Here is a 27,506-nt window from a genome sequence, read left to right as displayed (position 1 = left end):
TTAATATATTAATTTAACAGTTAAGAAATTCAATCAATCAATACAATTATTCTGCCTATTGGTCAAAAATCTTTAGTGACTTTTAAAGCATTTTTTCCATTTTGTGGACAAAACATCAGACAAAGAAAATAAAAAAAAAACACTTTAAACGATTCCAAACTCATTAACACATTAGTAACTTAATTGTGACCTGATGTCATTTAAGAGGCTGCAGGGTGCTGAGGGGTCGACAGTGGAGGACATCCAGTTTTAGGAGGACTGTGTCCTCCCACTTGTCTGTCCCCAGGACTTTAAATATCTTTACGTCAACAATCAAGGACAGAAAATACAACAAGGAGCCGCTGAGAATAAAAAGACTTTTAACAAAGTGGAACCATGACTGAAAATCTCCTCACACACACACACACACACACACACACACACACACACACACGACTTTTCCTCCCAGGTAATGATCTCAAACTTGTGTTTTAGGAATTGTGTAACAGCACTCTGTGTGTGTGTGTGCCTCTGCAGCATTATCACTGCAGTGTTTTATTAGCATTAGAGCACAGTGCTTAGAATGAGCCACAGTAACCTGATCCCAAAGGGAGATTGAGCTAAATGTCAGTGAGCCACCTTGAGCTTTGCACTGCTGCAGCCGGACGCACAACAACACAACATGTATGAGGGGGAAACCCAAGGCGGGCCAAAGGAAGAGCTGAGAGATGGAGAGAGGATGATCACTGAAAAGTTATATTTTATTAGATGAAACACAGAAACAGGTCTAACACCACTCTCAGTGGTTCTCCACCGAGCAGGAGGCATCTTTTATATCTTAAAAGTGTCCTTCAACTCCTACAAATTCCACCAGGCATAAAGTGGCTGCAAACAATAACCTTCTATGAGTGTGATCCAGCTGCAGTTCGTCTTTATCTGACATGTACACGTTTCCAGTCAGATTAGCTCTAATAAGGCAATTTATAAGGACAAATGTAAAATTCAGTATTTTGCCAACACATCACAATCAATGAGTGTGAATCACTGGTGTTATAAATAAAGGTGAAAAGTTCAATAAAAAAAGCTTTTGCTGAAATCACTGGTGTCCCTCCTCTCCAGCAGCACTACACCCTTCATCCTTCTCCTATCCTGCAATAACTGTGTTGTCACTTGTGGAGCAAGCTCCTTCTGACCCCCCATCCTGAAAGGCTGGTCAGGAGATCCATGTCATGATCTACTGAGGTACATCAGCTCAGAGCTGGTGTCTCCCAGGAACGTGTCCATGCAGTTATCCACAACAAACTCCCAATGACCGAGTCTCCAAATCAGTGAGGTCTGCATCAAGGTGATTGGTCTCTGTTCTCTGCTGCTGGACCAGGGTTATGATCTCTGAGACAGCTACAGGAGGAGACCAACAAGATTCAGACCACAAGTCCACCATCATCCAACACCTGTTCACCTGATCTACACCCTCACACTGACACCTCTCCAACAGGATGGAGGAGGAGGAGCTCAGTGGTTACCATAACAACAGCAATAATGCTTCTCAAACACTTGGTGGAGGTCTAAGATGTTGCTGGACCTGGTCTGTGTAACTGAGGTTTGAATAATGTGATTTAGTTTGATTAGTTCCGACACGTGAGGCCGTGTCCCCTGCCTCTCATTCAGAAAGAGGCCGTGCACAATCCCTTATGCACATCTTATTTCAGCTCTCAGGGCAGCAGACCCCCTCTGCAGTTGTTGCCCTCTCTCCCCCCCCCAAACACCCCCCCACCTCCTCTCGGCCTATTCTTTACCACAGGGCCATCCCTGCCCACCTATTTGTGACGTTCCTGTCCAATCAGAGGCGAGTGCATGGAGAGCGAGCACCAATGAGGCCACTTTTTCATCTGTATAAAACTTTTCAGGAAAGTTTGCCGGGTTGCACTTTCTGTCAGTCCAGGGCTCCGAGAGGAGAGCAACAGCCCAGAGAGAGAGAGAGAGAGAGAGAGAGGGGGCGAGAGACAGCAAGTGTGAACGCAGGGGGTTACCGGCTTCTGATCCCACACTTCCAGAAAGTGGTGTGTGTGTGTGAATGCACATTTGTTCAGAGTGTCCGTGTGTCAGGCGGCTCAGTGTTGTTGTTTTGTCCCTTTGTGTCCTGAAGCCTCTCCGTTTCTGCGAGGATGGAGGATGCACACACCAAGGAGTCCGCCGATGTCCTGTCCTACTTCGGCGTCACCGAAGAAACCGGCCTGTCGCCTGATCAGGTGAAGAGGAGTCTGGACAAGTATGGCTTCAACGGTGAGGGTGATGGAGGAGGAGTGGTGGTGGTGATGGTGATGGGTGGATGGAAGTTGAGGCAAAGGGAGTAAAAGGCAGGAAGGGGGGCGCAGCAGGTCTGAGTGTAATGATGGTCTAATTAAGGGAAAGTATCTGAGAGTTATGTGGGTGCAGCAGGTGCTTCAGGGTGTCACGTTTCTAAAGGACTCTGCTTTCAGTTTAGATTGAAGATCGTTTGTTTGCATTTTTAAGTTCATCCTTGAGTCAAGGTCGACTTTTGCATGACCTCCATAAGGACGCACAAAGTCCTGATTAATCACACCTGAGCTGAGAATCCTATCGTAATCGTAGCTTTCTGAACATCAGGGAAAACTTTGTTTTTGTTCTTACTGTTGCATCAAATCTTCAGTTTACTGACTTTTATATTTTTCTGTGTCTCTCCTCACCTGCAGAGCTGCCAGCAGAGGAGGGTGAGTCCGCGCTCAGCTTTTCGATTACTCATGTCTGAATGCTCCTCACTGACACACCTTTTCCCACTTACTGTGATGACGAGTTGTTTGTTTGACACCAACACCAACAACGATCAGAGCACACACATCTGTAAACCTGTGGTTGATTCTGTATGTGTGTGTGTGTGTGTCCTCCTCATCAGGAAAGAGTATCTGGGAGCTGGTGGTGGAGCAGTTTGAGGACCTGTTGGTCAGAATCCTGCTGCTGGCTGCCTGCATCTCTTTTGTGAGTTTGTTCTTCCTTTACATGTTATGATTGACATTTACAGAAACAGCTGTGACTGATTTAAACTCAGACAGAGCTCAGACTTCCCCTGCTCAAAAGGACGTCCGACCTTTTTCGACAGATCTCAATGGGACTTTAATCCAGATACAACTGTGTATCAATCAATCCAACAATAGTGAGGGCCATGACTGTTTTGAAGCAAAGTGAAGCCCATGAAAAAAACCTCCACCTCTTTGCCTGCATTTGGATTAACTGGGAGTTTAGGCAGCCAGTGCCAACATGGTGACTGTTAGAGTCTCACACACTGACTGAACTGACAGAAACCTTTGGGACACCAGGAAACATGGAACTGATAACTTTTAGTCCTTAGAAGTGACGACTATGTACACATATGCCACCAGCACATAATTTAACCAAACCATAGTCTCTATCTTCATCTGATTTTTCTATTCCCACCCACCTAGGTCAGGTGACCTCAGGCTAAGTGCCCGGATGCTCAGTTAAGGTGCAAACATATGTGTTAACCAAAATGTGGCGTTTAATAACCCACACACTGGACTCATACAATTTTAAAAGAAGTCACCTGGAGATGCAGCAAAAAGGGCCGAACTACTTCCAAAAAAAGGAAAAAAAAGGAAAACACAAAAATCTCAAACCAAACGCTGCTGCTGTGTGTTAGCTGCTCTGTCACTGCATATTTTTATACACAAACTGACCTGATAACAGTACGAAAAGAGGAAAACCAAAAGAAACACACACACACAGGGGCAGTTCCTCTCTGTCTATGCTGCTCTACACAAACGTTTTTGCTCGCATTGTCTGAATCGTCACGCTCTGCCCTCTGAACTCCATGTACAGCTGTCACCATGGCCTTAGAAGGCCTGCGCGCTGCGAGTGTGTGTGAAAGAGAGAGAGAAAGAAAGAGAGAGGCAGTGTGTGTGTGTGTGTCTGTGTGTGTGAGCTTTATTTTAAGAAAGTCTCAAGCCAGAACGAGAAACTGTATCCTTGGACAAAGGTCAGGGATGGAAGGAACGAGGCAGGATTGGGTTGCACAATGGCATTGTGTGTTACGATGACAAAGGAGAGCGATAGATTCAGAGAGAACACTAAATGCTGCAAATACACACTCATCCTATTCATAAACACACAGGAATGTTCTAGCATGACACGCTGACAGACTCACACTCTGGAGATCGATTGAAAGAAGACAGAGCAGAGAGGGACGCTTTTAAAAAAATGACATGGAAAGAGCTCAAACAGGAGGAGGACTCTCCTCAGGTTAGAGCTGCGCTCTGCTGGCCTGCAACTAATCTGTGTCAATGTCAACACGCAGCCTTTCCGAAACAGAACATGGGACTCACAGGGACCCACACGTGTTAGGGCTGCACAAAAGACAAATATTTCACACACAGGACGACACAGCAGTGACAAATGTCATTGGATACGCCGCCGGGTCATAAATAGCTCCTCGACGTGACAAATTTATGTTTATGTTTTATGCTAGTCAGCAGTAAAAGACTGTCACCCTGAGCAACAGGTGCAGCACACACACACAGGTATGATGAGCTAATTCAATACAGAACATTCAATGCAGCAACAAAACTGCACAAATCTTCACGTGTTCTTCAGTCTGCTCTGATTGGTCAGCTCCAAAGGGTTAAATAAGCCCCGCCCAGCTGAATACTAGCTCAATATTCAGGACAGTCATCCTGTGTTGTAAAAATGTAGTAGAATTGATTAACATAGAGAAAATCGATAAAGTGAACGATCATTGGACATTAAATAATAAATCAATAACCTTTCCGTTTGATCAGATACCAAAACATCAAAGCTGTCTTCATGGGGACTTTTTAGTGTGATTAAACATGGGGTTTCTAGGTTTGAATCTTTTACTGTGTTTGTGCAAATTCTAATTTTTCTGTAATGTTTAAAGAGGGTAACATCGTGGGGATATTGATCCATGTATGCTGAATGAATGAGGTGAAATTTAAGTCATTTATATAAGAAACAAACTTATGTGTGTGTGTGTTTGTGGTCAGGTGCTGGCTTGGTTTGAAGAAGGAGAAGAAACTGTCACTGCCTTCGTGGAGCCCTTTGTCATCCTCCTCATCCTCATCGCTAATGCTGTTGTTGGAGTGTGGCAGGTCAGTGAACACACACACACACACACACAGAGGAACAATTGTAATCACAAGGACACATACCTGCTGCTGAATGCCATCTTTAACACACACACCTAAATAGAATCACTATAAATCACACACACACACACACACACACACCTCGTGGCCCCAGCAGGAGGGATGACGTGAGCAGGAGGTGAAAAGGTGAAAGGTTAAGCCAACAGACCGGGGGGGTCCTCACAGTCTGCTTCATTACAATCCACACTGTGCAATCCACAGTAAAAATACAGAGGGACGATCACGTTACCGTGGGCCCAGAGTGTGTGTGTGTGTTGGGGGGGTTCATATCAACCCTGCGGCAGTCATTTGGAAACTATGCACAAGGATTCACACATGGGGGGTTTGGAGGAGAGCTGAGAGGGGGAGGGCAGCTGGCATAAGTCGGGCTTTACACTTTGAGGCGATCAGGGGCAGCCTTGGAAGGAACCACAGCCTGACACGGGCGTCTTTCATCAACCTGCCGATCAGGGCTGGACGCTGCAACGAGGTGCTGACTGAGGGCTGGAAGGCTGTCAGGCAGTCTGTTTATATACACCGCGTATGTGCATCCTGTTACCGTCACCAAAATGACCATCTGTTTTCTGTGACAGGAGCGTAACGCAGAGAGCGCCATCGAGGCCCTGAAGGAGTACGAGCCTGAGATGGGCAAAGTTTACCGGGCGGACAGGAAGAGCGTGCAGAGAATCAAAGCCAGGGAGATCGTTCCCGGAGACGTTGTGGAGGTTTCCGGTAAGACTGACCAATCATGGAGGACTCAGAGTTCCTTCAGCCAACTGGTGTCAAAGGTTCAAACTACAAATCTGCAGCTGAAAGCTAATGCTGCGCTATAAACCAGCTACAGCACGGTCACATGACTTCAACATCAGCACCGCCAAGTTTACTGCTCTGACCTCTTCTACAGTACAAACACCTTCATGACCTTTAATGACATCGTTTGTAGCCCTATTCAGCCACTTGTTAGCATGGAACCCTGTTTTCAGACAGTAAATCATCAGTGGGATTTATTAGACCTTATGTCACATATCTGACCAAAAACTCATTTAAAACACACACTGAGGCGACATGCTAACATGTTTCAGGGTACAACTCATTCCTCTGTTCAAAGCAGCTGTGCGTACGGATTCACAAAGTTGAAGAAACAACACTTGCTTCATTTGTCACAGTAGTCCAGCACACATCAGGCTTCCCTACATCCTCCACTCTGCTCATGTCACATGCATGATCACACGAGCGCTGATGTAAATGAATGTGGGTCCTTTTAAGGAAGCTGCAAAGACAAAGAGGAGGAGGAGGAGGAGGAGGACCTGTGTGTGTGAAGAAAAGCTTGATTATAAAAGTCTGTCCCCGTCCCTCTGTTTGCTGTACACCTGTTCTTTTCATTTCATGATCTCCCCAAGGTCTCCCTCTCCCTCTCCCTCTCTCTGTGGTATCAGTTTTCAACAACAACACTATCTATCCAGGGTGTTAAAACCAGTCAATCAACCCAGCGACCCCCCCACACCCCCCACCTCCTCCTCCTCCTCCTCCTCCTCCTCCATACTGCTGTAATGCTGCCAAACCAATAAAACCCTTCAGATAGGAGCTTACATGTACATGCATGTTAATGAAGAGTCTGTTTTCTCTGTGTGTGGCTGCAGTTGGTGACAAAGTTCCAGCTGACATCAGGATCATCTCCATCAAATCCACCACCCTGCGTGTTGACCAGTCCATTCTCACCGGTACGTGTTTCAGCACCTGACCAAACTGAAAAAAAGGTGTTTTTAGTCATTCGCCGCCTGCTCTGACGGATGTTTGTGTCTGTAGGCGAGTCTGTCAGCGTGATCAAACACACCGATGCTGTCCCAGACCCACGAGCCGTCAACCAGGACAAGAAGAACATGCTGTTCTCCGTGAGTCTTTATACCGCCGTCACCTGACCTTGTCACGTCCATCATTCTTTGACTCATGATTTTTGCCTCCCTCTGTTCAGGGCACCAACATTGCAGCCGGTAAAGCTACCGGTATCGTTGTCGCCACCGGTGTCTCCACTGAGATCGGTAAGATCCGTGATCAGATGGCTGCCACTGAGCAGGAGAAGACCCCCCTGCAGCAGAAACTGGATGAGTTTGGAGAGCAGCTCTCCAAGGTGGGTGAGACACTGATACTCTATCACCTCATAAACATTTTAAGACCTAATCTTTGAAAGCCAATGTCTCACACCTCCGTCTGCCTCCCCCATCCTGCAGGTCATCTCCCTCATCTGCGTGGCTGTCTGGATAATCAACATCGGCCATTTCAATGACCCCGTCCATGGAGGATCCTGGTTCCGCGGAGCCATCTACTATTTCAAGATCGCTGTGGCTTTGGCTGTGGCTGCCATCCCTGAAGGTAATCCCTGGGGATTATGTTCTAGTTAGTTACCCAAACTCACATAGATGATGCACCGGCCACTTTGTTCAAACTTATCCTTGTCAAGTTGACTTCAAGTAATGATCTCTTCAATAATTATCACTATTTGGGACCTTCTAGCTGTATTTGGTGAGCAGATTAGACCAGCTGGATTACCTCGTCAGGGTGATCTGGGTTTTTGTCTGACATAAACTTAAAGGAGCATCCTCATAAAGAGCCTAAACCATCTTATCAGGAGACTCTGGATCTATAAGGATGTTTGTTTTTCAGTCAATTCCATTAATTCCCCCCCCCCCCCTCCCGTCATACCACAGTCAGCTGTAGACTGCTGCCAGCACTCATCAGAGGCCACAGCCTGATGATGCCAACAGGACAACATCATCTGCAAACACAGATGCGCGATAATGTCACTGAACTGGAAAGTCTCCAGAACCTTCTTGCGCTGTTTTGTTTGCACAGTTGATTTTTGCCAAGAATCTGGACACCGATCCCCCTCCGAGGCCGCAGCCCCTCCCACGAGAATGCTCTGGCTGATGTGTTAAAGACTGTGCAGGGACCACCACTGCCAAAGGGGCCAATAACCAACCGGCATGATGACCAGCTGGCTATGAGGACCAGGCCTCCAGCCCTTAGTGTGATTTGGGAAAATGGGATGTTGAGGTCCATGCTAGGCTAAAAACAAACACTAGCTAGTTAGTTCTCCTGTTAATCCTAGCGTGCAATGGAAGCTCAAAAATTATGAATCAGTACAGACCTACTTATCCTATCCTCCGCTTTATGATGTACCTCCGTCCATCCCAGGTCTGCCTGCTGTCATCACCACTTGCCTGGCTCTGGGAACTCGTCGCATGGCCAAGAAGAACGCAATCGTCAGAAGCCTGCCCTCTGTGGAGACCCTGGGCTGCACCTCCGTCATCTGCTCCGACAAGACTGGAACCCTCACCACCAACCAGATGTGTGTGACGAAGGTGGGTCCACAACTTTGAATAAATCATAAGCCAGTGCTGGTGAATGAAAAGCAGATGAAAAGGATTGACTGTGTGTTTGTTTACATGCAGATGTTCATCATTGATAAAGTCGACGGAGACAACGTTTCTCTGAGTCAGTTTGACATCTCAGGCTCAAAGTACACCCCCGAAGGAGAAGTGTAGGTCACATGACCACCACATCCAAACTTTACTGCTCAGGAACTGAGCTAAATACTAAACACTCAAGCTTTTTCCATCAGGACGAAAAATGGCTCGCTGGTGAAGTGCGGACAGTTCGACGGGCTGGTTGAGCTGGCCACCATCTGCGCTCTGTGCAACGACTCCTCTCTGGACTACAACGAGGTCTGCAGACACATCTATCACAGTTTAAGAACCAGTAACAGAAAAATGTACTCACGGTTTGTTTCTCTCTTTATGATGAAGTCTAAGGGTATTTACGAGAAAGTGGGCGAGGCCACAGAGACAGCCCTGTCCTGTTTGGTGGAGAAGATGAATGTGTTCAACACTGAAGTGCGCGGCCTGTCCAAGGTGGAGAGGGCAAACGCCTGCTGTGGTGTAAGTACATCAAAGATGGGAAACCTCTGTTAGCATGTTAGCTAGCATGATTTTGTGGTCACTTAAACACTTAAACCCAGCGCCCATTCCTGGATGTGGGTTGGTTTATAATCACATTGCTAGGTTAGCTTAGCTTTTATTTCACAGGTCCAGGCACGTTTAGTCTCAGTACCCATGTTTTAAAAGCTCACCTGTAGCCATACACTCTCTGCAGTTCTGCTCTGAAGCTGTAGAAGCATTTTGGTGTCCTTCAGCTGTTTTGGTGCACACCCCTGCTTCTTGACAGGTTATCAAGCAGCTGATGAGGAAGGAGTTTACCTTGGAGTTCTCCAGAGACAGGAAGTCCATGTCAGTGTACTGCTCTCCTGCTAAGTCTGCCAAAGCTCCTGTTGGAAACAAGATGTTTGTCAAAGTGAGTGTGGGACACACACACACACACACACACACATACAAAACAAATACAGCCAGAAATCACTACGATCTGTTCTGTGTCATCAGGGCGCTCCAGAGGGAGTCATTGATCGCTGTTCTTACATTCGTGTTGGCACCAACCGAGTGCCGCTGACAGGGCCCGTCAAAGACCACATCATGTCAGTCATCAAGGAGTGGGGCACCGGGCGAGACACCCTCCGCTGCTTGGCTCTTGCCACCTGCGACAGCCCAATAAGTAAAGAGGAGATGAACCTCGAGGACTCCACCAAGTTTGCAGAGTACGAGGTGGGTGAGGAACTTTGTTTTTTTTAATCAGGGGAAATGGTGCAGTAGATGATTCCTACTTTTTGTGTCATCAGACTGACTTGACCTTTGTGGGCTGCGTCGGCATGCTCGACCCTCCTCGTAAAGAAGTCATGAGCTCCATTCAGCTGTGCAGGGCCGCTGGCATCCGCGTCATCATGATCACCGGTCAGTGAACAAACATTCAAACTGTGGAATAAATCCAGACTGAACAGGGAAGACACAATAAACCTCTTCCACCCCATTCCAGGTGACAACAAGGGTACAGCTGTGGCCATCTGCCGCCGCATCGGCATCTTCACCGAGGATGAGGACGTCACCTCCAAGGCTTTCACTGGCCGCGAGTTTGATGACCTCGCTCCATATGAGCAGAAGAATGCTGTCCGAAAGGCTTGCTGCTTTGCCAGAGTGGAACCGTCCCACAAGTCCAAGATTGTTGAGTTCCTGCAAGGATTCGATGAGATCACTGCCATGGTGGGAACAAAAACTGCTGCTGTCATTCATTCATATAAATTCCACACACTGACACATCCCCTGTGTTCTTCTACACACAGACCGGTGACGGAGTGAACGATGCCCCCGCCCTAAAGAAGGCGGAGATTGGCATCGCCATGGGCTCTGGCACTGCCGTTGCCAAGTCTGCCTCTGAGATGGTCCTGGCTGACGACAACTTCTCTTCCATCGTGTCTGCTGTTGAGGAAGGCAGAGCCATTTACAACAACATGAAGCAGTTCATCCGCTACCTCATCTCCTCCAATGTAGGCGAGGTCGTCTGGTGAGTACATCACTCTGTTAATGTGACAGTGTGCGACAGGAGTCACTGTTAACATCCTCCTCCTTCCTGCCCTTCAGCATCTTCCTGACCGCTGCCCTGGGTCTGCCCGAGGCTCTGATCCCCGTCCAGCTTCTGTGGGTCAACCTCGTGACTGACGGACTTCCTGCCACCGCACTCGGATTCAACCCACCTGATCTGGACATCATGGGCAAAGCCCCCCGCTCCCCCAAAGAGCCCCTCATCTCTGGCTGGCTCTTCTTCAGATACCTGACCATCGGAGGTAGATCATTTTTTTTACCGTGGTTTCATCCACTTCAGTCCTTAATGTAATCCTTGGACATTTAACATTATAACACCTTGTCCAGGTTATGTTGGTGCTGCCACCGTGGCCGCTGCTGCCTGGTGGTTCCTGTACTGTGATGAGGGCCCCATGGTCACCTTCCACCAGCTGGTGTGTATTAACTCTCTGATGTGTGTGTGCACATCTTTACAAACACACTCCGTGGATGCTGACATGTCATGTGTTCCTGTCTCCCTCCATCAGTCTCACTTCATGCAGTGCAGCGAGGAGAACGAGGACTTCGCCAACATCCACTGCGAGGTGTTCGAGGCCGCTCCTCCGATGACCATGGCTCTGTCTGTGCTGGTCACCATCGAGATGTGCAACGCTCTGAACAGGTCTGACACACGGGGCATTGTGGGTACTTTGACCTGAGATGTTATTTTATGAACATTGTACAATGACTAACCCTCCTCTACCTCAGCCTGTCTGAGAACCAGTCCCTGGTGCGCATGCCCCCCTGGAGCAATGGCTGGCTGGTGGCGGCCATGAGTCTCTCCATGTCCCTTCACTTCATGATCATCTACGTCGACCCCCTGCCTGTGAGTCCTCTGCATGTTTTCGTCACCTAAACACAATCACTCACTGTGTCTCACTGCTGTTGCTGTCGTCCACAGATGATCTTCAAGCTCACCCATCTGAACGTGGAGCAGTGGATGATGGTGCTGAAGCTCTCCTTCCCCGTCATCCTGCTGGACGAGCTCCTGAAGTTTGTGGCTCGCACATACCTGGAGGGTAAGAAGAAAATCTGACAGGCATCACGTATGAGTGACAACATTTCACCAGCTGTGTTACGATAAACTATACATCATGATGGGATTATAATTTGTGATGTGAAACATGACAGATTATTTATTATATTTGTTACAATCATATAATGGAATAATTCACCTCATAATTGAATGTATTTTAACCTCACTTCCTGTCACTCTTATTCTTGACAGTTTTAAATCTTTCTCACCCTTTTCCCTCTAATCTCTGTTTACTCTGTTGTCTAATCTGGACGACCTTCTTCTTCACTGTTCCCTTTCTGACAATCTTTCAGCCTAAACCTGTTTGTCCCTCCTCCAAAACCCCCCCTGTAACAAAACAAGGTGACTCAAGCTGAAGGTTTAAAATCGCTGCATCGTGCATGACGCTAATCCATCTGGATTAAGTCCAGCAGTGTCTGTCAGCTTAAAAAATAAGAATTTCTCTGACTTCCTGCGGACTGAGTTCTGTGTGAAGGACCTATTAACTTTAGCTTGCCTGCTAACATGGATACGTTTCTGCTGTAAACATCCTATTTGAAGAAATAAGCTAGCATGAACTGCTACACAAACATAAACTTTACAGAGCTTATGTGCGCCAACAGCTAATGTTAGCTTGCTAGCCAACTGTATCACATTCTAGATTCAGCATCTGATTCATTCAAACTCATTAGCTAATGTTATGAAATGACTCGCGCAGTTAGCAAAGATGTGGCTACCTGGCTAAGCTAGCTTGTTAATATCTAACTAGATGTAGTCGCCTAGCTTACTTCATCAGCTAAACACATATGTGTATAACAGGGGTTAGCCAGTTAGCCACAGCTTAGCTCCGCAGCATGCTAACTTTTAAACAGTCTATCGTCATTATACTGTGAGATAAACAGTATGATGTAAAGTTAACGTAGGCTACTGCTCTGTCAGACAGGAGGCTAACTGCAGTTCACTTTATGGCCACAAGTGTCGCTATTAACCAGCATTTTCTGCTTCCTACATTTAAACAGAAACAGTGCTTTTCAACCTGCTCTAAATTCACTGCCTTTATAACGAGTGTTTGTTTTTTCTTTTCAGGGAAAGTGTAAAGGTGGAGCGAGGCAGAAAGCGACTTAAGAAGAGAGAGAGAGAGCACTGAGACACTGATGGTGGAAAGAAGAAGGCTGATCGCTCCGACTGAATGAGAGCCAGCCAACAGTCACCTGATCCAAACCTCATGTGACCTGAAACACATAAGCCATCTGAAAATACACCAAAAAAAGCTGCAAAATATTTTTCTGTGTATGTACTGAAAATAATATATAGTGAAAGAGTTATTAAAACTATTCTGTTCTTAAAGAATAAAGATGTGTATTAAAGAAACCTGGTGTCAGCGTTCAAATTTTTAACTGTATCATCAGCAGCACCTCATAAAGGACGCATCAAACCTTCAAGATATTTGAACAGTAAGAGGGGATTAGTGTCAAAACTAGACTGAGTCTTATGATCTCTAGGTCTAGCATCCTTTGGACCTCCAGGAAGTGTTCCCACTGAGCTCCTCCTCCTCCATCCTGTTGGAGAGGTGTCAGTGTGAGGGTGTAGATCAGGTGAACAGGTGTTGGATGATGGTGGACTTGTGGTCTGAATCTGGTTGGTTTCCTCCTGTAGCTGTCTCAGAGATCAGTGTAGTCGGCCCCTGTAACAGTGTGACCCTTTTCCAGGTGGTCCAGCAGCAGAAAACCATCACCTTGATGCAGACCTCACTGATTTGGATCTGTCTGTTTGCACTGTTTGGATTGTTCTCTGCTCTCTGGTTGGAGGTGGTGGACCCAGGTCTGATCCATGGTTACAGACCGCTGCAGAAATCTCTCAGGATCAACCTCAGAAATGACAGATTGTCTCTGGATCTTCTCATCAGGCCCACAGTGAGCTGACAGCTCGGTCACTGGGAGCGTGTCTGTGTATGAATTTTCTACATTAATCCCATCATCCAGTCACACCTGCTGTATGTAATTATGCAGTTAATATTAATTCTAGTTCTTCAGTATCTGATTAGGACAACCTGTCAGTTCAGACACAAAAACAAAATATCACACGCTCACATGTCTTCACTGAGTTTTACTTCCTTCATCAAAAATAATATAAAACCAGTTAACTTCATGGGTGTTAATACTGAAATAAAAAGATGTTTATAATAAAAACCACATCTGGATGCAGTTCACTTGGGAGAGTCTGTATTTTACATGGCTTCATTATTGCACTGCTTTCAGGTCCTTCTTCACAGAGACGATAATATATTGATTATTTGCATAATAATAAGTGAGTCTGTGTAAAATCCAGTATTCCTCTGTCAGTTTTACAAACACAATATATTAGTTTACAGTATAAATGTGTTAGTACAGGTAAAAACGTATTGATCCAAGATCAGTTTGGTCACAAATGGTTTCTTTTGACACTCCTCTGATCAATAAGAGTGTGTGTCTCTGTGTGAGGAGTGTGTCCAGTGTTCCAGCGCTCGCAGCACCAGCTGACATGAATCCAGCAGTCAGAGCGTGACACGGATTACCTGGCATCCATCGACCCACTCTCTCTGGAATCTTAATGAATCTTTGGTTTTAAAACTCACGAATCGCCCGCGGGCGGAGGAGCAGCTTCACTGCCTCCATCCTCCAGGAGTTTATGGACTTGTTCCAGAGTCTCTGCCTGTCGGATCAGCTCCAGTTTCACCTGAAGGGTGGAGGAGAAGGTGAGGGAAAAATATATTTCGGCAGATTGACTGCAGCCGCGGTCGGCCGTCTCTTTACCTGCAGGGACTGGGACAGCTGGACGAAGTCCCTCTGGACAGTCTGGCTGGTTTCAACTTGAGAGCGCAGGCTGATCACCTGACTTCGCAGCTCCAGACCCTGTTGGTGCAGCGCCGCCTGACGAGCACACAGACCAAGTCGATTCATTGTTATTAACACACAGGCTTCCTACACACACCTGCACCTTCAGCTACATCTGTGCGGTCAATCAGCAGCTAATATCTGCACACGAGTCCCGAGGAGAACAGATTTACTTTGTCACTGCTGAGGGACTTGTTGGTGCTTTGGACATGAGACAGCGCCACCCGCAGGGCTTCCAGCTCGGTGCGGCAGGCCAGCAGCTCAGCCTGCACCTGGTCCTTCTGAGCCTGGATCCTCTCCGTCTCCGTCTTCAGACTGGAAAGCTGCACTGCAAACGACCACGAAGAGGACGCCGTTAAATTTCATCATGAATCATTTAAATCAGCTCGGATATTGAAGGTTAAATGAATCTGAATGAAACGTCACCCTACACTTAGCGGTCCAATAATAAAACATGAGAGTTCAAACTCACCCTCTAAAACTTCTGAGGACGCAGGTAGCAGCAGAAAGAGACAAACACATGATGTCAGTGTGACATCACAGACACAGAAAATCCCACACATCATCATTAACCCTGAGCCACAGACCGTTTTCTTCTGTCCGAGTGTCCAGCTGCTCCCTCAGCTGGACGATCTCAATGCGAAGGCGCTCCTCACAGTGCGCCCCCTGCAGGTGAGAGGAGAGAAGTGTCAAATTAAAAAAGGTGTCATGTCATGTTCAGTGAATTATTACTGAAGTAGAGGTAACAGTACATGCAGCGCAGCCTGAAGGGACGCGCTGCTGTCCGGTACGTCCTCCTCTTCCACCTCCTCTCCTTTCAGCCTGGACAGCTCGTTGCACATCTTCCTCTGAGAAACAGACAACTGCGCCTGGACAAAACAAAACATCTAAACACACACACGACAATAAAACCAGCATGATTTAATGTCCACAGTGACTCACCAGCCGGCTCTGCACAGCGTTCTGTGATTGGCTGAATGATTTCTGTATGTCCTGGAGAAGAGCCTCTGAGGAGTGGACCTGAGCCTGCAGCATGGATACCTGAACACACACACAAACACACGTGTGTGTGTGAGTCTGCAAACAGATCTACACAAACAGTGTGCAGTGTGGACACACACACACTCAGCGTTTCCCACCTGTTTGTGTGTGTGGTTGGTCTGTGTGTCCAGCTCTCTCTCCAGCTTCTCCTTCTCTACTTGAAGCCGACTCACTTCACCACGTAGCTCCGACAGCTGACCGACACACAGACACACACTCGTCAAAATAAAAAACCACCAACCACAACTGTGACATGCAGCACTTTCGAAATTAAACACTTTTATTTTTGCATGCGATGCTGTTCAACAGTGTGATGCAGACTCGAACCTGAGTGTTGAGTGCGTCCCAGTCACTGTGTGTGACCAGGCGGTGTCCAGCCGGCGGCAGGTAAATGGCTTCAGGCACCAGAGTTCCTGTGGAGACAAGCGAGTCGGTGTCTTCTTGAGCGTGGAGTTTCCTGGGGAGAGACGGCGTGTCCAAGGAGAAGGAGGACAGCGAGGCGGAGTCACAGTTCCTTAGTGCAAAATAACCATCTGTTGTCAGCGGAGCTCCTTCACCCTCCGCCTCTGCTGATTGGCTGGCTGTCTGCTCCGTCAATGCCGCCGCCTCGTCCGTCAGGCTGTTGATAGTGGAATCACTGCTGGCATCCATCTTGGTTTTCCTGCTGTCAATCTAAGAGGTGGAGATGTTAAACAATGCAAAATATCTGGGAACACTTTCAGAGAATGAAGCAAATACTGACCAGGTTCTGTGCGCTGGCTCTCCTCCACTCCACCGGCTGAGACTGCAGAACCGCTATCCTGGCTTCATACTGCGCCGCCGTCTCTGCAAACGCAAGAAGACTGTGATGAACCAAGAACCTTAGGCAGATTTGTTACTGTAAAACCCACACACACACACACAGACCTCTGAGAGCCTCCTGCAGAGACTGGATCTCTTGATCACATTGTTTTTGCAGCTCGGCCAGTTCCTCCTGTTTGCTCAGCTCGCAAATCGTCGCCACGCCCTGCCAGTGCTCGACCTGAGCTCGGCACTCGGCTAGCTGGGCCTGCAGGCTTGTCTCTGAAAAAACATATCCGGCACCAAACGGACAATAAACACAAAATGAGCCTCTGAAAATAAGTTAAATTACGGCACAAACAACAGTTCTTTATAGTCGTGAAGTCTCAGGAATCCATCAGCTCATTAGGCTTTAATTAACCCTTACTTAGAAAGTAAGAAGCAAGTAACAGAATATCTGCTGGACGGAAAGGAAAACCCAAACATGTCCTCTAATGACCAACAGAGGAAAGGTCACTTTATCAGCGACGTCATCACAACAGTCAAAGTCTGAAGTATGCAAAGCAACACCTGGATAAGAAGGAGTCATTTCTAAACTGCTGTGGACAGATGAAGGTGAAATGTGTCACAAATACTCTGTGGTTTCATTATGAGTCAGGAAATCTCAGTCTAGGAAGTGAAAGCTAAGCGTGGCCTCCGACTTAAATCAGAGTGCAGGTTTTTAACATGATCAAAACTACTAAGACTTTTTCTTTAAGTCACCTGCAGCCCACAGGTAACATATAATCCCTGTGTTTTGTGGTGAACTGTCCCTTTAAGTAGACTCACTCAAACACCTACAGTCACATTTAATGTCCTTGCACCTCACTGGACTGTTTACACTTCACGCTGCAGCACATTTCAGACCATTTCACGCCACTATTTATATTTTTCTGATCACTTTATTGTTTAATACGACATACATTCGACCACAAAAGCGTTTAAAGTGGTAAAATCGACCAATGTTTACATATGTCAGTAATGATATGTACTTTATCATTAGGTTTATGGATATTCTGTGACATTTTAAAGCTCATACAGTTTTGTTTGAGCTCATAAAGACCTTTTATGACACCATATAACCCGGAGTGGGGATAATTATTAAAGCTTTGGTTTGATTTCTCGGTGGATTATTAGGGAGTCCACTTAGTCCGAGTGTTAGCTAGCAGCTAGCAGCGTCCGTTCATTCCTATGGTTAACAATGCTAACAACAGACAGTTTATGTGTTACCTGAACAGCAACAGGTCCCACTGAAAACGGCTGAACGTCAGTAATCACAGGAATTAAAGAGTTAAATCGGTTTGCGATTCTCCTCGCGGCTAATCCTGACAGCTAGCTAGCTAAAGTGATTTGTTTACCTCTGTCTTCGCTCTTGGAGCTCATCTTCTCGCCTGACAGCTCCATCGGACGCAGAACAAAAGTTGAACTTTTTTTTTTTTTTACCAAAACACTAAAAAACTGGTCGAAGTCATTCTGAGCGAGCAGCAGGAAAATTATCCACACAGGCTCAACTTCAGGAAACAACTTTCCCCGGTCCGAGCTGCGGAAAACACGTCAACCTCCTTCCTGTTCCCAGCTGCCTGCCCGCGGCTGCGTCCAGCGCCCTGACCCGCCTTTTATCACCGTCAGTACCCAGAAAACAACGTCTGGCTACCGCTGCTACACCCACATCCTCCCCCGGAGCCCGATCCAGGTCACCGAGCCACAGACCGGAGGGTCTCTGTCATAATTATCAGATATTGTGTCATCATAAAAAAGTGTTTTTATGTGATTAATCATTCATTCGTATCTCAATGCTCAAATATCATAAACATAAGAATAAGTTTACTAACTCATAATAATGAGGATACGTCATTATTACAATGAGAACATGTGATTGATCTTATTGATCTTTGTTGTGAGATATAAGGTCTTATTGGTAAGATTAATTGTAATATAATAAGAGATCGTCCTCATTAGAGAGGCTAAATCATAATTATGAGATTATTTTAACCCCCTCTGCTGGAGGGATTCTGGTATTTTTGTGGCTGTTTACATGACATGTCTTTACATTATTGCTTCATAAAATAATGACATTGCATGTTTAATTGGATTTCTTTGACCCTTTAGTTTCAGTGTAAAGGTTACTTCATCACAGTCTGTGACTATAAACTCATATTTTACTCAAAAAGCACAGATTAACCTTGAAACCAGGAAATTGTTGCACCTGCTTCCTTCAACAAAAGCACCACTGCACAGGAGTGACCATTTCCTGTGTCTGGGCTTTAATAAAAACTACTCAAAACTCTTTCCAGAGCTGCTTTCAGCTTGTTCATGTGATCACTCTGCAGTCTGTTTGTCCCACAAAAAGTGGGTCTATTCATAGAATCCACTCTTCAGTCCTCGTCTCTCTTACACGGACGTCTTCGATTCTCATCTCTTCATCTGGAAACTTGACACCCAGAAATGCTGCATCCTCCTGCGTCTGTGAACAGGGTGCGGCTGAAACAAGAAAGCTTCAGAGTGGAGAAGCAAATGTGGAGAACCCAGCCAAAAATAAAGAGCTGATCTATCATTGTTCGCTGTTTATTTATTAATAATCAAGTTTCATTAAAAACATGGTTACAGTGCAGGAGAGGTCACTGCTAACACTTCTGAATGCTGGTTAACACGCTCCGAGGAGCTGGTTGTGATGTCATTGTATGTTCTACACATCAGCTGAGACAAAGTACTGAAATACAAAATGCTGGTTGAAAATCGCGACACAAACAGTGCTTCATGTTGTTAAACCAAAATACATTTTCTCTCTGATACAGTATAAATAGTTTGAACACTTAAATATCTTAAAGTGGTTTGAGTTCCTTTGCAGAGGCACAGTGAATACATGTATTTATAAAAAAAATGCTCACAATTATTATGGTCAGTACGAAAAGCTTGTGTCTTGTGCAGGTAGTGTTACAGTCTGTACCGAGGTAACGTCATCTGAAAGGTAACAGGCTTTGGAAGGTTTCTGAGAAGGTTGAACCGTCGGGACGTTACAGGTCCATGTCCTGATCACTGACGCTCTGCCGCAGATACTCCTCGTACAGTTTTTTCTACAGAGAGACAATAGACATTAAACACAGAAGCCCTACTGCCAGAAGTGTTTCAGTATCTCTCACACACCTTTTTGCCCTTGACGACCTCCTGAACGTACTCCAGCTTCTCCTGCAGTTGTCTTTTCTGTTTGCCCGTCAGAGTCTGTCGAGTTCTGCAAAAGAATCAAAGAGATAATGAGATTCATGATAAACACAAAAATTATTAATTTCCTATTCGACTGTGTTGGCTTCTAAATTTGATTGACACTTCACATGTTTATACTGAGCTGCTGCCTATCTTGGCCAGGACCCTCAATGAGTCTCTCCTGGTTAAATATAAAAAAATCAAATACAATTAATGCCTCATTTTGTCAAAAACAAAATGCCTGCCGACTCATTTTTGGGCAGCTGAGTCTCATCTAGCTGGCCACATCCCTGCAGATGGAGCACACATGCACAGATGCTGACTGCACTTCAAAGGCCACGTGTCACAAAAACAAGTATTAAACTTGAACCTTGGCGACTTCCTTCAGTGTCTGTGGCTCTCCAGGACCGCTTCTTAAGCAAAGACTTTTGGAAATACGACCCAGTGTGTTTTAGTTTGAACTGTGAGAACACATGTAGACTCAGTGAGGAGTTATTTTCCTACCTGAAGGAGAAACGTGCGATGATGAGGAGGAGGAAGGACAGAAGGACCAGCCCAGCGCAGGTGTAAAGCTGCTGCTCCCCTGACAGAGAGTCAAATATTCTAACGATGGGACTCTGGAAAAACAAGAGGAGCCATGATCAGACTGCATGTCGACTGTTCAACAACAACTGTGCATCGATCAGGTGCTCACCAGGTAGAGCGACAGTGCCTCAGTGCCCTGCGGGCCCAGGGCCATCTCCAGCAGCTCCTTGGACAGAGCGCCCAGCAGCAGCAAGGCCATCAGAGCCAGAGGCACGCTGAAGCCCAGCAGAGTCAGGAAGCAGCTCTTACAGCGAGCGCGGCGGTTCTCACTGCTCATCTGTCTGTGAGAGCGAGCAGAGGGACCGTTACACTCCGATGACATCACCGTGTGTGTGTGAAGTAACTCATCTGCAGTACCTGTCATTGCTGAGCGTCTCTGTGATGGCCTCACTGATGAGTTCACAGTCCTTCTCCAGAGAGTTGAGAGTATTCTGGACTGTTTGGTTGATGGTTTTCTCTACGGTGCGGCAGACCTCCTCAATCTGGTTCACGCAGCGGCTTGGCTGAAACCGATCAAATTTAATTAGAACATGGGAACAAGAAGAATCTAAGCCGCAGAGGAGGAGGAGGAGGAGGAAGTCTTACCTTGTTCGGATTTGGAATGTAAATTGTGGGCATGTCAAATCCACATTTGTTGAGTCCCGGTCGTTTGCAGAGCTCCTGGACGATCTGCATCATGACTCTCTGACACAAAACACACAGCAGGATCAGGATGTTAGCATAACCCATCACATGTGTGAAGAGTCAATCTGCTTCTCTGTTCCAAATAAACCTTCACACTGAACATGTTTCAGTCCCTTAAACACTTCTGTACAATCTTAGGTTATGGATTTTATGGCAAAACATCTCCCAGCTATCGGTCCGTTCATCTATCGATGCATCAAAGTGCAAAGCACACACTGCTATCATCGCCTGTATGAGCAGCACCTATGTTTAACCAAGCCACACCTGTCTGTCCGACTCTCCGCCTGCCTCGTCAGCCTTGCTCAGGTAGAAACGCAGTCGGTCTCCATGTTTCTCATTCAGGCTCTCCACAATATTGAGAGTGCGCTTGCACAGAGCCTGACCCATGGGGTCAAAGAAGACCAGAATCAGGTCACAGAGGTCCCCTGAGGACGACACAATGAGACGGAGCAACGTTATTTTATACATTCACAACAGTTTAGTGTCACAACTGCAGAGATGATAGCGAGACAACGGCAGCCCACCCAGCCACAGGAGGACCTCATCCACGTCAAACGGATACTTCATGTCACCGTCCACCAAACCCGGCGAGTCCACAAACGTCACCAGGCTGAACCTTTTCTGTCGCGACGTGCAGATCTCAGTGCTCAAGTACTCAGATACACCTAAAAAAAAAAGGAAGACAGTCAGAGAACCGTGGGGAAGGAAAGGTGCCATAGTTTGGAACATGAACAGTCAAGTGTTACCTCTGAACTCCTGCAGGGGCTTGAAATGTGGATAAAGATGAAGAGTGGCATTTCCCTGAAGACAAAACAGAACCAGACATGATGCACTTAATCAATGTAAAAGAATAACACGTGTTTCCCCACAGATGAATCAGCGCTGCACTCACTGTGAGAGACTCTCTCTTGCGTCCACTCGTCACAAAGCTGAAGCCCTGGGTCTCAATGGCCACTCCAGTGCGTTGGATGTGCTCCTCCACATACCTGAGCGAACCACACACCAGCAGTTAAAGATGCGCTGAGAGAGGTGGGAAACCTAAACGACAGCGTCTGAATGTATGTACCAGTTGATGAAGGAGCTCTTCCCTGCAGAGTGGTTGCCCATCAGCATCACAGTGATTTTTTTCCTGGGAGGAAGCAGCTTCACTCCAACAGATTCAGCGATAGTGATCAGCCCTGAACAGAACAGACAGATCAATGAGGACTGCTTCCAGGTATTAAGAATGAAATGTGTCCTACAACTGTACTGTGTTAGTTGCAGTTTGGTGATCACACAGGGGTGCCCTGAAATGCTAACACAGGTACTCACTTTATCACCCTCTTCTATGCCTACATGACCTGTTGGTGCCAAAAACTGAGCTTCAGGAGGCAGAATTTCAAACACCAACAGGTGCCTCCTCAGTAACGAAAGGTTCATCAACACTTGTGGTAAAAAAAAATGCTGAGAACTAGGTAGCCTATGAGATTCTGCTTCTTTTAAAATGGAGGTCTAAGGAACTTGACTCACTGCTGGAGCCGCCTTCAAGTGGACACTCGAGGAACTGCTTCATTTTTAATTTCTGCAAATGCAGGAACATCTCAAGCAAGCCCGACTGCATGAGTTTAACACCCACACCCCCTGCAGCATAACGTTATTTGGATGTTTATTTGGAAAAGCACAGATTTTAAATAATTTAAAGACAGACAGATTTTAATAGATTTAAAAATGCAGGTGTATGCCCTACTGGTGACCCAGAATTCATAGCGACGCCCCTGCATCAAATCGGGTCTATTAAAAGTTACATCAAAGCGTACAAAACCGATTTAACGGACTCAACATTAAGCTTTAATGCTATAAAAGCTGACATCGCAGGCTAGTTTAACTAGCGCAGTCAGCCAAACTATAAAATCCACGTTAAGCTACATTAGCTAACGGTTAGCCCACCTGCCTCAGGTTTAACGCGCTTACCGAGTTAGCTAGCTGACATATGACCATCAGGGGACTTTTACCGGAACTTTACCGTCACACAGGTGAATAATGGAGCTGTTACGACAAAGGTTGGAAGTTACATGTCGCTCACCGCTGTCTGGATCCGCGTACAGCTGATGACAATCCCGTAAGATGCGCTCATCGCAGGACACGCCGCCAGATATCGAGTCTGCATTGGCGGCGCTTCGGCTCTTGATTTTCCCGGACATGGTTCAGATCTCAGTTTCAGAGAGACGAGCAGAAGTTCTGAACTCTCTAAAGAAGAACAAAGCCGGTGTCTGAGCTCGTTTTGAATCACCCCGGTCCGTTGCAGCACCACCTCAGCCACGTCGTCAGCTTGGGCGGCTTTTCGCGCAAAGCTCCCTGGGTAATGTAGTCTATGTGTGGAATGCGTGTTTTTTCTGTATATATTTAGTTTGAATGCTGCAGCAATCAAACTCTTGTTCTTCTCTTCTTTCTTCTTCTTTCTTAATAGTTTGATTGCCGTTGCTAGGCAATCAAACTATTGTTCTCCTCTTCTTTCTTCTATTCAGCTGTATACTACTTTTCCACACTCAAATCACACAGCCTGTGCTTCTTATAGTCTTATGGTATTATTCCAGCCTCTGACCTTTCATATGGTATATTCACAGGCTATTCTTTAAGGCCATGACTTCATACTGTTCTTGTCTTCAGCTGTGTCTCTTTCATATCTTCCTGATATTCAAAGATTTTCTACTTTTCAAAATAAGAGCTTCATCTTTTTAAATTCTTCACCATATTTCATCAAATTAAATTCAGATTGCAGATTCTCCAGCAATTCAGAGCAAACCTTCATATCAGCGTTCAAAGTTCAAAACTTGTTGTTCTTTGATATATGCTGCTGGTACTACACCCTAATTTCCTTACAAAGATTAAAGTAATCTTAATCTTTGCAGCTCAGATATCATGAATAGCTGTGTGCTGCAGAAACAGTGAGCATTGATATAACATTTAGTGCAGTCTTATCTAATCTGTAAAATTATTCTATTCAAGCTATTATTTTTTACTTGTTTACTTATTTATTTTATTACTATAGTTCATTTTTAGGTTTATTTTTATGTTCCACACTAGCTCTGTTTCATCATCAATCAATTGTGAAGCACTCTAAAACTGCGCTAACCTGCACGACAAGTGCTCTTTAAATAAGGATGATTGAGAGTTAAAATCTTTCTCTTCTATTTGGCCTTTAAATCAGTCTAATGAGCAACATATAATGTAAATGTTCACACTTTTGGCCCTCAATAATTCACTGTTCCTGGTTACTATATGAGCCACATGGTGGTCTAATTTAAGGTCACTCAAAAAAGGATCAAATGTTAGTGAATGATTACAGATCACAGACTATAGCAAGTGCTCATGAACACGTGCTATAATGATGTCACTTTTATAATTTACAACTTTCAAGTAAGTCAGATAAAAACATGTTATCAATATGGTAGATGTCATTTGATCAGCTCAGCCATCTCAGATGACAGGTGTATAAACACAGAGCCCACTTTCTTCTTTCCATTTATTTCCAGATGTTTCAGTTTGTCACTGTGCAGCAGTCTGACATGATACAAAAGGCAGCTAACATATGTAACATGCAGCACTGTCATGTGTTTCTGTCCTTCATTCAGCTTATAGTCCACACTGAGAGTGATATGCGTGAGTGTGAAATGGCCTTTCACATCCACCGTCTGTCTCCACTTGAAAACACATCTGTCCTCCCTGTCTGTGTGCCACTGGGGACCATCATCATCATCATCATCATCATCATCATCATCATCATCGCCTTGTTGTTCCACATATAAACATCAAAGCCAGACTTTTTATTTTTGTCACTCCTTAAATAATGCAGTGTGTGCAGGGCTCAGCAGCTCTTTGTCTGCTCTCACATGGTCATGCTAGGTTAACATGAGCTTTGTTAACATGGAATACATTATCATAATGATGAAATTGTCTTTTTAGCTTTCTGTGAGGAGCGAGTCAGAAGCTTCTTCATGAAAATATCTACTTTCTTATGCTTTCAAATGATGTCAGCACCATCACAGTAATAAGATGAATATTAGGTAAACATAATAATAATAATAATTATAATAACTGGGTTTGTGAGGGATCCTTCACATTTGGTTAAATGCTTTCTAAAGATAAATAAGGCCTTCCGGGTCTCCTTCACTGCCATGCCAGGTCAGTCCCTTGTTACCAGTGGGCATTCCTCTCCTTCGCAACCAGCTCCAAGAAGTGGGAGTGACTTGCATAGAGGGCGAAAGACGAGTCAACGTCCACCCACTGCACCTGTCCAGCATCGTCTCCCGCTTGCAGCGGCAGCTCGCTCACGCTGTTGCCTACAGCAACAACAAACACATCCTCCTGGTTACCAAATGCTGGAGCTGCTGAATGCAAAAATCCAACAGAGCACAATTAAAATAAAGATACCTGAGTCATCATGAAAATTCACAGCAACTGTCTCCATCCAAGAATTGTCAGTGTTTCTAGGATCATCAACGTAGCCTTTAAAGACCTGAGAGAGAAAAAACACATTTTAACACGTCTTTTAATTATCTCCTGATGCACAAAGTTTTGTTGTATTTCCTGGGAAACTCTTCTAATTTGTGTGTCCCTGACACTATTCTCTACACAGATCTTTTAGCTTTTGTTCTGTGCTTCACACAGTGACCACAAATCATCCACGGTGTGAAAATACAGTAAACACCAACTGACCTGGAACCCTGGCGAGCTGAAGAGTTGAGTGATGCGCTCATAGATCAGTGCTCTCTCTGCTGGAGGAACAGACAGCGAGTTCAACGCCTCCTCTGAGAACTCACGCTGCAACGTGAGAGACACCTGCTCCCCTGGATCCACCATCCCCTGTGAAGCAAATCACATGTTACATGCAAGGAAACGGTTCCTCGAGTGAACATGAATTCAAAAATGTAAAATCCACAAACCCCAGGAATGGCCCACTCCCCGCAGTCTTTCCTCTTGATGGACACAAACTGCAGAATCGGCTGTTTGGACACTGAGTGATGAATCTTTGCTCCCTCTGGGTCGACTTTCCATCTGAAACAGAAACACAAACAGCCCTCAGGAGTGTAAACAAAATCACCTTCTCCCTCGAAAAGTGAACTTGATTACATTTACGGATCATGCGGATGATTCCAACCGGTGTTACCTTGTGACGATAGGATCAGCTGCATGATTGGGTCCCCATCGTCCCAGCAAACCTCTGCCTGTCAGTCCAGTGCGTCCGAGAGGATTTCTGCAGAATGAAAAGTAAATCTGAAGCAAGCAAGAGAGGACTGTGGACCTTCCAATTGCTCACAGCTACACTCTGGCAGCTTCATTAATATTAAAGCTTCATTAAGTAAAAACTCTTCTCTGTAATGTGGTTGGAACATACAGAGGCTTTCCATTTTCCACACTGTAGATGCCTTCAAAGCTTGTCCTGTCCACGTTACCATCCACGGTGTTGAACTGAGGGGAGAATGAGCTGCAAAACAAACAAATGTCTCAGACGTGTCCTTTTCAACTTCCTGAGCGACTTTCAGAATATTCTTACAAAATAAAAGCAGAAAAAAGATTTGAAGATGAATGTGTTGCTCACCCGATCTCAGGATCTGCCCATACCGGCTTCTTTAAAACAGCAGGGTCCGTGTAGTCGACTGGATCATACTGCGGCCAGCTCTGAGCCCAGTCCACCTTCTCATCAGGCACCAGGAGACGCTCGATTTTGGACCCTGGATACTGACGGCATCTGGCCTTTACATGAGGGACCGTTGATGATGGCATGGTTCTGACAGTGGTCGTGTAAAGGTTGCAGCAACTGGTACTAACAGCTCTGGTGGTTGTAGTAGTCCTGAACAGATGAGACAATGAGCAAGAGACAGCAGGCCTGCAGGAGGAGAAGACATGATGTAAAAAAAAATCAGTAAATACACTGGATCTTTACTGGAGCAGTCTGAGCACATCACAGGTATCTACCCCTCCCTTCAAGTGATGACAACATCAGAGATCAGCAGGAACTGGTTGATCAGATCAGTTCAGTTGAAGCAATGAAGGTTCAGTGAAGCTGACTGATTATATTATCTGCTTTGTTTGACTAACAAAGACGTAACCAGAGTCAGTAGTTGTAAAATCAGTCAAAGGTTACTGTCGCTGCTGTAAAAACTTAGTACTTATGGTTTAAATCACATGGCTAGTTTCAAACCGAAGCTGTATACGAATATAAATGCTTCCTCTTTCTTTATTAATTCTTCAGAACTGACTGCACGCTGCGGTCCGTACCTGAGTCCTGAGGGGCAGGCGGTGTGCGGGAGTCCGAGCAGAGTCAGCGCTAAGCGTATCGAGCCGATCCGCAGCACTAAACAGACCATTCCGGGAAGTGAAATTAATGACAACATGCAGCACTCACAGCAACCAGGAAGTGCTCCGCCTAAAGAGGTGACGTCACCGAAGGGGCGCGCACAGAAGGGCGCGGCTACGGCGGCCGTCTCTATGGTGACCACATTCAACCGCGTTCAAAAAAACGCAGAAAAAGAAAAGAATAGAAATATATAAATATGAGAAATGTTATAAAAAAATAAAATAAAAGATAATAAATGTGTGTATATATTTTTTTGTAAATATTTGTATACCTTGTGTATTGTACACATAAAAA

General features: G+C 45.7%; 4 protein-coding genes across 6 annotated transcripts; 1 reads left to right on the top strand and 3 right to left on the bottom strand.

Moving 5' to 3' along the window:
- Window positions 1-1,908: 1,908 nt before the first annotated feature.
- atp2a1 (ATPase sarcoplasmic/endoplasmic reticulum Ca2+ transporting 1) lies at window positions 1,909-13,043 on the top strand. 3 transcript variants are annotated; one of them, XM_028411819.1, is made up of 26 exons: window positions 1,909-2,039; window positions 2,126-2,262; window positions 2,694-2,711; window positions 2,894-2,976; window positions 5,016-5,120; window positions 5,750-5,888; window positions 6,797-6,877; window positions 6,963-7,048; window positions 7,129-7,284; window positions 7,385-7,526; window positions 8,349-8,515; window positions 8,606-8,694; window positions 8,776-8,878; window positions 8,960-9,091; window positions 9,378-9,503; window positions 9,590-9,808; window positions 9,883-9,994; window positions 10,077-10,300; window positions 10,381-10,601; window positions 10,679-10,881; window positions 10,967-11,052; window positions 11,146-11,279; window positions 11,366-11,483; window positions 11,559-11,676; window positions 11,987-12,035; window positions 12,759-13,043. In XM_028411819.1, the coding sequence occupies exons 2-25, from the start codon at window positions 2,145-2,147 to the stop codon at window positions 11,989-11,991; spliced, it is 2,985 nt and encodes a 994-aa protein (XP_028267620.1). In that variant the 5' UTR covers window positions 1,909-2,039; window positions 2,126-2,144; the 3' UTR covers window positions 11,992-12,035; window positions 12,759-13,043. The 3 variants fall into 3 exon arrangements, with proteins under 3 accessions (XP_028267620.1, XP_028267619.1, XP_028267618.1); XM_028411818.1 differs by lacking the exon at window positions 11,987-12,035; XM_028411817.1 differs by lacking the exons at window positions 11,987-12,035; window positions 12,759-13,043 and having other exon boundaries at window positions 11,559-11,693.
- An 834-nt stretch (window positions 13,044-13,877) lies between these two features.
- rabep2 (rabaptin, RAB GTPase binding effector protein 2) lies at window positions 13,878-18,019 on the bottom strand. Its single transcript, XM_028411849.1, has 12 exons — window positions 17,764-18,019; window positions 16,493-16,648; window positions 16,329-16,411; window positions 15,914-16,258; window positions 15,685-15,780; window positions 15,488-15,586; window positions 15,298-15,414; window positions 15,133-15,211; window positions 15,018-15,029; window positions 14,719-14,873; window positions 14,465-14,581; window positions 13,878-14,387 (listed from the first exon to the last, which is right to left on the bottom strand). Exons 1-12 carry the CDS (start codon window positions 17,807-17,809, stop codon window positions 14,283-14,285), a joined length of 1,410 nt encoding a protein of 469 aa, XP_028267650.1. The 5' UTR covers window positions 17,810-18,019; the 3' UTR covers window positions 13,878-14,282.
- A 935-nt stretch (window positions 18,020-18,954) lies between these two features.
- Window positions 18,955-23,187, bottom strand: LOC114439717 (uncharacterized). Its single transcript, XM_028411853.1, has 12 exons — window positions 22,938-23,187; window positions 21,942-22,053; window positions 21,768-21,861; window positions 21,622-21,676; window positions 21,400-21,540; window positions 21,140-21,300; window positions 20,777-20,875; window positions 20,549-20,694; window positions 20,301-20,472; window positions 20,111-20,223; window positions 19,550-19,634; window positions 18,955-19,479 (listed from the first exon to the last, which is right to left on the bottom strand). The coding sequence occupies exons 1-12, from the start codon at window positions 23,053-23,055 to the stop codon at window positions 19,420-19,422; spliced, it is 1,356 nt and encodes a 451-aa protein (XP_028267654.1). The 5' UTR covers window positions 23,056-23,187; the 3' UTR covers window positions 18,955-19,419.
- Window positions 23,188-24,363: 1,176 nt separating this feature from the next.
- nudt9 (nudix (nucleoside diphosphate linked moiety X)-type motif 9) lies at window positions 24,364-27,288 on the bottom strand. Its single transcript, XM_028411878.1, has 8 exons — window positions 27,134-27,288; window positions 26,454-26,741; window positions 26,250-26,339; window positions 26,022-26,108; window positions 25,798-25,909; window positions 25,571-25,717; window positions 25,286-25,370; window positions 24,364-25,194 (listed from the first exon to the last, which is right to left on the bottom strand). Exons 1-8 carry the CDS (start codon window positions 27,247-27,249, stop codon window positions 25,049-25,051), a joined length of 1,071 nt encoding a protein of 356 aa, XP_028267679.1. The 5' UTR covers window positions 27,250-27,288; the 3' UTR covers window positions 24,364-25,048.
- Window positions 27,289-27,506: the final 218 nt, after the last annotated feature.

Source organism: Parambassis ranga, chromosome 8 (assembly GCF_900634625.1).
Source record: "Parambassis ranga chromosome 8, fParRan2.1, whole genome shotgun sequence".
NCBI lineage: Eukaryota > Metazoa > Chordata > Actinopteri > Ambassidae > Parambassis > Parambassis ranga.
The sequence above is the reverse complement of the archived record's forward strand: the minus strand, read 5'-3'. Positions and strand labels throughout refer to the sequence as shown.

What these genes read in the sequence shown, in the direction of transcription:
- atp2a1 (XM_028411817.1), top strand. Translation starts at nt 2,145, where the DNA reads ATGGAGGATGCACACACCAAGGAGTCCGCCGATGTCCTGTCCTACTTC. An exon ending in CAGATACCTGACCATCGGAG is followed by an intron (nt 10,882 to 10,966) that starts GTAGATCATTTT and finishes CACCTTGTCCAG; the next exon opens with GTTATGTTGGTGCTGCCACC. An exon ending in TGGTCACCTTCCACCAGCTG is followed by an intron (nt 11,053 to 11,145) that starts GTGTGTATTAAC and finishes TCCCTCCATCAG; the next exon opens with TCTCACTTCATGCAGTGCAG.
- rabep2 (XM_028411849.1), bottom strand. Translation starts at nt 17,809, where the DNA reads ATGGAGCTGTCAGGCGAGAAGATGAGCTCCAAGAGCGAAGACAGAG. An exon ending in GGGACGCACTCAACACTCAG is followed by an intron (nt 15,781 to 15,913) that starts GTTCGAGTCTGC and finishes TGTGTCGGTCAG; the next exon opens with CTGTCGGAGCTACGTGGTGA. An exon ending in CCCTTCAGGCTGCGCTGCAT is followed by an intron (nt 15,212 to 15,297) that starts GTACTGTTACCT and finishes TCTCACCTGCAG; the next exon opens with GGGGCGCACTGTGAGGAGCG.
- LOC114439717 (XM_028411853.1), bottom strand. Translation starts at nt 23,055, where the DNA reads ATGTCCGGGAAAATCAAGAGCCGAAGCGCCGCCAATGCAGACTCGATA. An exon ending in AAGAGCTCCTTCATCAACTG is followed by an intron (nt 21,862 to 21,941) that starts GTACATACATTC and finishes TGGTTCGCTCAG; the next exon opens with GTATGTGGAGGAGCACATCC. An exon ending in TGAGGTCCTCCTGTGGCTGG is followed by an intron (nt 21,301 to 21,399) that starts GTGGGCTGCCGT and finishes TGTCGTCCTCAG; the next exon opens with GGGACCTCTGTGACCTGATT.
- nudt9 (XM_028411878.1), bottom strand. Translation starts at nt 27,249, where the DNA reads ATGTTGTCATTAATTTCACTTCCCGGAATGGTCTGTTTAGTGCTGCGG. An exon ending in GCTGATCCTATCGTCACAAG is followed by an intron (nt 25,910 to 26,021) that starts GTAACACCGGTT and finishes TTTCTGTTTCAG; the next exon opens with ATGGAAAGTCGACCCAGAGG. An exon ending in TCAGCTCGCCAGGGTTCCAG is followed by an intron (nt 25,371 to 25,570) that starts GTCAGTTGGTGT and finishes TTTCTCTCTCAG; the next exon opens with GTCTTTAAAGGCTACGTTGA.